The 8,955-nt window shown below is 39.4% G+C and overlaps 1 protein-coding gene across 1 annotated transcript; it reads right to left on the bottom strand.

Moving 5' to 3' along the window:
• Positions 1 to 399: 399 nt before the first annotated feature.
• Positions 400 to 8,377, bottom strand: LOC105036054 (probable glycosyltransferase At5g03795). Its single transcript, XM_010911789.4, is given in 3 exon segments — positions 400 to 771; positions 774 to 883; positions 6,992 to 8,377. Coding segments are annotated over 3 exon segments (1,290 nt in total). The 5' UTR covers positions 7,801 to 8,377; the 3' UTR covers position 400.
• Between the last annotated feature and the right edge of the window lie 578 nt (positions 8,378 to 8,955).

Raw genomic sequence — 8,955 nt, 5'->3', positions numbered from 1 at the left:
CCTCTATATAAAGAGGTATAAAGGAAACCCTCAAGATATGCAACCTCATGCAACACTAAGCTCATACTCCTTTTTTTTACTATTCTCAAACTCTGGTTAACTTAATCATCAGATAATCCCCCACCGGATAATCCTTGGCAAGTGTGAACTTCTTTTGCAAATCCCTATCGACATCCTTGCACTCGCACCATTCTCCATCTTTGGCCATATCAACATCCTCCGGAGCCTTGATGCAATAATATCTATATGAGAATACCCAAGCAGGCTGTAGGTGGTTTTTCTTTCTGTTAGAACAAGAGCCCTGAAAGTAAATCAAGATTATGACTTCTTTTGTGTCCGTCTTAGAGCACATGCATATCAATCAAGATCATAAGTTTAAACCATTAGAGCACTCAGAAATTCAAGAAGGCAGACATCTGCCTCTTCTTAGCCATAATTGATAAGCAGTCATATGAAAGGAATCATAACCTGTGGGAGCCAGATGCCACCTGAAATGCTTCCTGACGTGGAGAAGATTATGGTACATGTTTAAATACATTGTTTTAGATATGCCTACTAGTATATGTTTCAAACAACCAATGTCCGAGTGGCTGACGATAATCGAGAACTTGCTCCAATCCAAGATGTTGACAAAGGGGAGCTCATAGTGGTTTGAAATTATCACAGGAATGCAACCATAGTGAATGGCATCAGAGACCCTCGCTGTGTTGACTTCATATCCCTTCACGTGGAGGCAGAATTTGCTTTTTTTAAAGCCGTCCTCGTATGGAAGGGAGGTCTTCTAGAGAAGATGTCCATTGAGGTATCGTTCTCCCACCTAGCAATCAGGTCTTGACGCACTCGAGAATTCTGCATGCGCCCAGCAAAGAAGACAAGTCTACTTCTGCAAATAAGCATAGACCATCATTTGTAATCAGTTATTTGTATAGAAAATCAGACAAGAAATTTGCTTAAATCCACAATGGAAATTAATTTTCAAAGATTTCGTTCATATTTATGGCACCAAAAATTTCCAGCCAATACCATCATCTCTGATACAATCTGATTCTCATGATAAGAAAATTGATACCACAAGAGGATCGTAAAAAACCATACAGTTAAATCATTTCCCATTTTGAAGTGATAGGTGTGCAGAACCAAATGAACTCTTGCAGATCATGTTCTTTTGCAAAAACTTTATTTATCCAAGTCTCCCATCATCACACTGCCACCCAAGTTCATCTATCAGGCTGTCGTTTAAAAGATGTAAAAGACAATCTCTAATTTAAGTTGTCGTTTTCGAGTCTTGAGGCAGATATTTGATCTCTACCACCTTCTTCTAAGAAGAGACAATTAAGGTTGGGAAGCACATGCTAAAATGTAGTCAGCAACATTCTTGTTGTAGTGGGATGTCAATTACTGTAGTGCATACATCCATGGTTCAATTAGACTAGCCTTCCTTGCAAGGTAAATTGTACATTGCAATACATAGGATCACATCTTTTTCTCAACATTACAAGAATATGTTGGTTAGTTAAGTACATGTGTATGGAGTCTTAGACATTGTTTTGCAAACAGCAGATATTCATGCACTTGCAGCTAGTAATTATTAAATAAATTCTGCTACTGGAAGCTGTTTCTAGGACCCATAAGATATGAAATGCCTCGAAAATTTATCGTGATGTTATTATACATTAACACTATCTACTTCCATACATAGAGTGATATCCAACATACAGGTTTCTTATCTAAACAAAGACGATGGGCAAGTACAGATTGACACTTGGACAGCTGATTGGCAACCATGGCAACCCTAGGGAGTGGCATTGTTGAGATGCTAGAATTTGATGATGGACACAATAGAGCATCTCATTTTTAATGAGGCCAATATTCTCACATGACGGTGGCATAAGGAACCACATTCAATTACAACTTCTTTACTTGCACTGTTTATGTTATTCTAGGATTCATACGTCGTAAATTGAAGCCTTGTTTTTTGTCTATTAGGTTTACCCACGCTACAGCAAGTGCAAAATAAGGCCTTCTTTCAGCATGATGTCTTGGCACAAAATGCATAAAGAAAGTGATTTGGCGTCCTCCGACAACATCAATGTCATATGTATTACTAGGTCAACCTTGATGATGTTGAACCATCGCCAAATGCACCTATGACCAACACTAGGAAATCCTTGAACTCTCTGAGAATTGTAGGTGTATTCTTGTAAAAGAAATTCTAGCCTTCTTCTCTCTCGAGTCAAGGCCCATTAGAAAGTATAACAAAACTCAAAAATTTAAGAAACAACAGCCAAGCTGGCCTGATATGCCATCATCACATGAGAGCATGGTGTATGCCAAAAACGAGATGCACTGCCAAGTGTTTTATGTCAAGTTTTGACATGCCATAATTGCCTCACCTCAGAGTAGCAATAACTGCTAATCAACTACCCTAGTTGCAACTTGTACTTACATAATATCGAAAGCAAATATATGTATTGTACATATGTATTTAAAAAATTATAGAGTGCAATCATAAACACCAAAAAAATAAGTTTTCCACGCATGTCTATGTCCTGCTAGTACATGATAAATAGTAGGTGGAGGGCTGGAGGCACGTGATATAATGACTAGTCCAGTGCTTAACTAGATAATATCATTAATCTTGACAATCAATGGCTCTATCCTACATATCACAAAATACATTTTACCCTAAAATCTAACTGAACATGAAGATGTACACACTGCAGCTCCTCATCCCACTTTGAAGCAAATGGTGCCAATGGCATGCTGGCATTTGAATCCAACCCTGACCGCATATTGTTGCAAAGGGGTTGTAGAGGTTGAGTTTTTGCTGTAAGACTCAAACAATGTCTCAGATTACACATGGTCTTGTACATCCCTAGCTCTTCATTGAGGGCTTCAACAACTTGCTATCACACATCTCTAGATAAGCTCAGCCAGCAGATGTCCGTGATACACTGAACCTAGGGTCTAGTACAAGGACCACATCAACTTCTAGAGTACACAATGCCTGAAGGTGAACTGGCCCCACTTGACAATATAGTTAAAAAAAAAAAAAAAAAAGGATGGGAGAAATGTAGATAACTATCAGGCAAGGCAAGATTAAAAGCCAGGTCAGTGGTAATTAGCATCCAATGACTTTACCACTTAAATAGTTGATCCCATATAAAACGGGTGCACTGCTAGGTCTCAAGCTAATTCTAATGGTAGCCGAAGTAAATAGATATGAATTGAATGACCTACGTATGTTTTTATTCAGAAGTAGACAGGGACAGGATAGAAGCACAATATATACTAATACAGCTTCACAATATGAATAGACAAAAACAAAAAGATGTTGAATGAAGGTAGTAACCAATGAAAAGAAAAATCATACAAGAAGTGATAAGAAGACATCAGAATGTATAGCAAACATCAATGTGACAAATAGCATTTGAAGCTGGAGCATTGTGCTATAAAATGAGATAGATGGTGACTGAAAGACATAGCTTGAAGCAAAAATCCTTGCAAGCATAGAATGACACAGGATTCCCTATCTTAGGATGTTCCAGGCCTTCTGAGGACATTAATTTGTCTCTACAGGGCATGCTCTAGTCAATTTTTATTCAAAACAAATAATGTATACCAGATGGCATGAGAACATAAACATGCATTCATTTACATGTTTGATACCTGAATTAAATATGAACTACGATATGATGATGATTGGAGTCAAATTATCAGCAATGGACATTTCTTATTATTGTCACCTGCTATGATAAGACAATCATAAATTAAATATGACTCATAATGATATCAATTCCATAGTTGACAAAATAATTGAATTCTTTTAATTTAGGTAGAATATTGACAAAAAGAAAATTATGGAATAAAATTTTATGACCCAACATGCAATACCACAAAGACATCAGAACAACTGACAATTTCAGTAATCATTTGAACATGGACAAAGTTAAAAAAATTTGATGAACATGGCATGATGATACCTTAATATATAAAAACCCAAATGGAAAATGTAAATATGACATCGCACCATTTAAACCTGATAGCATTAGGAAAATATGGCAATTATAAAAATGATATGGCAAACATCTGAATGTAAATAATTTAAAAACTGAATTTTCTATTGTTAAAGAATGATCGCTAAAACAACATTAATTTGAATGTAATAGCTGAAAATTCAGTAACATGAAGTTTTTTGGACAAGGACCCCAGGAAAGTCTGATTATTCTGTGCTGTTAGAAATCATGGTCATCACAGATTCCATGATCATGAATTCTCAAAGCGCAGGATCACATAGAAATTCACAAGTGGCATGATTGCATAGACCTTAGTCAAATTTTCACCTATGTTTTACATAGAAATTACCTAGTGCATGAAAGAACTGCAAGAAGATATAATGGTTACAGAGAATTATTTAATGATGCCAGCAGATGAGATGCTACGGTTTCATTGACCAGCCACTTTGCATGGCCAACCCAAACTCCACAAAATAATAAATTCTGCAACTTCAATCACAGAATAAGGAATCGGAAAAGGGGGAAAGGATAAGATTTTGTCCACAGGAGGACTCTAATTTTCAGGCTTTGGAAGCAAAGACATGAACGAAGGGAATGTGTATAAAGAAAGGATGGAGGGATACTGGGGTTTTAGCCTAGGAAGAAGCTAGCATTTTGCTCAAGTGGAAGAGATTGAGGTTTGAGCATGAGTAGAATAACTGGAACTAAAAAACAAAGAAAGAAAAGGAAATGTACAGTGTTTTAAACTTAAATTCAAAGGTGATCAGACTCAAATCACCATTCTATTGGGAGATGGTTGGATGTTGTGCAGTCATAGAATGGCCCAAATATCTTCATGAGGAAGAGGACTTATGAGAAGGGGACCAAATTAACTGTGACACTTATGGAAGAGGAATGAGTGGGACAAGGGGGAAGGGATGGGCTAAAAGCACAGGGTAAAAAAGGGGATGGGAATGAGGAGGGATAAAGGGGATAGTTGGTAAGGAGAGAAATGGCATAATTTCCACTGTCCACTAAATTAACTATTCAACTACCCCAATCCCTCCCCCTCCACAACAAAATAAAAAATCTGAGATAAACCAAACCGGAAATTGATTAGATTTTTCTATCTTGCAATAAATTAGTTTATACAATTGGTCATTTGAGTGAATTAAATCTCTGCCCCACTCAACACAAAAATCTTTAGAGAAGCTCTATGGAACTGATTATCTGAGCCAAGAACATAAACATCAAAAGTACTGCTCCTGCACTTCTTATCGACCCAATAAATCTCCATTCAGCCCTTTCTCTCCATAGCAAGGACCAATTCACACTATTATAGGCTTTCCTTGTATCAACCTTGTGCATACATCAAGAAAATTAAAATTTATTTGTGCAGTTTAATGCCCACGGACAAATAACAATCACTGATAGAATGAGATTAATACAAATTTCTGGTTCCAGTAAATTAGAAAAATAGTTATAGTCTTCATCCTTATGACCAAAACCTTAAAAATGGTATATTAAATACCACTTATCAAACTAATATGCCTGTATGTCTTACCTCAATTCATCATTCTTCAATAGGAGGTATTCTAGTTACCACCTATAATAGAAACTCTAGCTTGGTAGCCATCTGAAAGAATCATTGCAACATTTATTGCAAATATAATCATGCATGTGCAATCAAAACCATCTGAATTTGAAGTTTTCTTCCTTGACATATTAAAAACAGTTGCCTTCACCTTTTCCTCCACAAAAATCTGTTCACTTCTCACAGATCTGGCAAACCTGTGAAATTTATAACATCCATCAGGCTTCCAACTCCATTCTTAGGTTATTACAACCTGAAAGACAAGCCGAAAATAATAGCATATCAACTTTTTTCCTCAAACTTTTTAACTAACTTTGATCCATAGAATAGTATTACACCACCTGCCTTTGAACTACCTTGCGAGAATATTTTATTTGTTCTTCCCCTCTTCCAATCTCCATCCTGTGAAATTAACTACAAGTTGCAGGCTTCTCCACCCAACCATAGCATTCCTAATCCTATCAAAACCAGCATTTAGCCTTCTTAGAAATTACAGAACAGTAGTGATGATGATTACTACCACACATTACTTGATTTTGATTAACAAAGTTTCTGAAGTTGAATGTTTTAAATATTATCATTATATAACACATTTATCACAAATAGTTTACTGAACAACAGACTTACTAGCATGGTCTATTATCTCATTGTCCCAGGCTTAGTAATTTGATAAGTCCTGAACTGGACCATGCGTCTCTTAAAATATGAAAGTTAAAGTCACATCTAAAGAGATGAAGGTAATTGGATCTAGCAAGTCCACTCTTTAACCAAGCCCCAGTTACAGGATCTTCAATGGTAAGGGGAATGAGGACTCTCTAGCTCACCTTGCCAAACAATGTGTCTCTTGTGTCTGGTTTATTCAGCCACTTGGTAATATCTGAACATAGACCACTTCATTTCCTTCTAAACTCCTTACCTTTGAGTGTGCATCTCAGCCATAAGCATCTGATGTCATCAGCATCACTTTGCAATGTGCTATGCTGTATTTGTGCTATGATAAGAAAAAGTTGCCAAAAGAAGTGCAATGAAGTGAAACAATGACTAAAAGAATCATTATAAAATCTATGTTGTCCCAACAATTGCAAATTAATTTCACCATCTCCCAGAAAATTCGGCACCTCCTTTGTTGCATATTTACATTCTCATGTTCAATTGATCCCATATGACTTATGTAATTTTCTTCACAATTAAAACACAGCTAGTACTGGTCCAAGGAGTGGTTTTATCACATCAACAAACAAATGTTTTCTAGATGCTAACTGTGAAATACCAATCAGGCAATGCAGCAGCTAATTGTGAAGTGCCAATCAAGCAATATAAACATTAGCGAGACCAGCTAATGCAGAAGCACATAAAAAATAGGAAAGCAGCCAGCGGAAGTTTAGAATCCTCCAGAACTCACCTTGCATTTGGAGGATTGGGTACTTCTTCTAGTGGACGAGGCCAGACCTGCGCCAGCGCAACATCTTTATGGGCAGTGTACACCCTCTGAAAGTAGCTGGACGAGCACGCCACCTGAATAGCATTATTGTGGAGCTCAGGATGCTTCAAGGCAGCATCTCGCCCGACTGAGTGACAGCAAACATAGAAGTGATTTGATCCCCCTGACGCATTCCAAAACTCAAACTTCTGGCTGATCCTCGTTGTATACCGGGCGACGAAGTCCGCGATCATTGCCTCGGAGCGCACGCGAGGATCGTTCCTGAGGGCATTAATGGAGAAGGGCAAGAAGAAGAAGCTGGCCTTCACAGGGTCGGATGTCAGGAATCGGCTGCGGAGGAGGCTGATCTTGAACATGTGCTCGCTGAAGTAGTTGCCAAGCTTGGGATCGAGTGGGTCGGGGTGGGGAAGGAAGACATTAGCGAAGGGGGAGGACGAGTTGAGAGCATCGGGATAGACGAAGATTTTGAGATTCTGGAGCATGGCGTCGAAATCGGAGGCGAAGAGGTCCCAGTCGTGGTAGGGGCCGGCAATCGGAGTTGGCTTCGAAGCAGTCGTGGTGTTCCACTTCTCGGGTGCTTCGGATGAAGGAGGAGGGAGAGTGGAAGCTACTGCGGTGGTTGTGCGGGTTCGGTGTGGGAGTGGAACGGGGTCTAGCTCTGGAGGACGGGAGAACGCCAGCCATAGCCATGAGACGGCTATAGATCCTACTAGAGCGAGAAGCAGAAGCCACGGTAGAGACGGTCTTGGCCGCTTTTTTCGACTCATCATGAAGGGAACTCGTGAAAAGCGGGGAGCGAAGAGGCCGCTTTCGTTTAATTCGTCTTTCGTTGGAAGGAAAGAAGTCTTCGGCTGAGACCGTTTGGTCCTGGTGGGTGCATAAATATTCGCGCCGTACCAGTCAAGCGGCGGAGTCGTCCGCGTTGGGTGGTTGCAGATCAAAGTCCTGGAAGGATGCTCTGCAGGGTAGTCGGCAACCCCTGGGCGGAGGAAATCACGGCTCTTGAGGATTTTTTTTCCGATTTGTTGGGGCTGCCGGATGAGGAGATGGAGGTTGCCAGAAATCGATGGGAAAAAACTTCAATGCCCAAGAGCTTGGGCGTCGGTTGACTGTGGATTTAATAGCAAAGAATTCAAAAATAAGGCAAACTCTCCAATGATGTTGAGGCTTTTTCCGTGGTCGGGGACACCCATCTCTTCCGCCTTCCGGTCCCGGTTGGAGGAGAAACGAGATTCCTACTCAAAGGGCCGTGGGTTATAACGCGGCGGATCCTCGCTGGCTATTGAACCGTGGCTGACGTCTGTAGAGGTGCAAATAAAAGGAATACTAATTTGTTTGAAAAATCTGAAAGATTGAAGACGCACATTCAATGATTGCAAAAAGAAGATAATCCGATGTAATGATCAAAATGCACATATACGTCAAGAAATATGACCAAAGGTGGAGGCCACGGGCACCATAAAACTCATCTAAAAATGTAAATAGATAATAAATATAATCACGTTAAGTTTGTAAAATGCAGATGGCACGGTACTTGACAAGATGGATAAGATGGTAGCCAGCACATGCAAACTACTCAGGGATACCGTTGTTGCTAGAAATCAATACAATCAGGTCACCGGGAGGGCTAACCTATTGGAAGGCTTGGATGGTCGTTGTACACGGATGGCAATAGCAGCAATAGCTGCGGATCACTTTTGAGACATTGTGGAAAAGATGGGACTATGTTTAGATCTTCACCTCAATATCGGATCTGGCATAAAACAGTGTAAAATGAAAAAATCTTCTTATCGAAAAGTATCTGGTAGAAGATTCTTCGATATCTAAGTTGGACAAACTCTTAGGGGGTGTTTGGTTGGAAAAAATGGGGGTTAGAATCGGAATAGGAATGGATGACTCCCATTCCAACCATTTGGTTAGGAGGA

The sequence above is a fragment of the Elaeis guineensis genome, chromosome 7 (genome assembly GCF_000442705.2).
Source record: "Elaeis guineensis isolate ETL-2024a chromosome 7, EG11, whole genome shotgun sequence".
Lineage (NCBI taxonomy): Eukaryota > Viridiplantae > Streptophyta > Magnoliopsida > Arecales > Arecaceae > Elaeis > Elaeis guineensis.
Note: the sequence above shows the minus strand (reverse complement) of the source record. Positions and strands in the feature narration are given on the sequence as shown.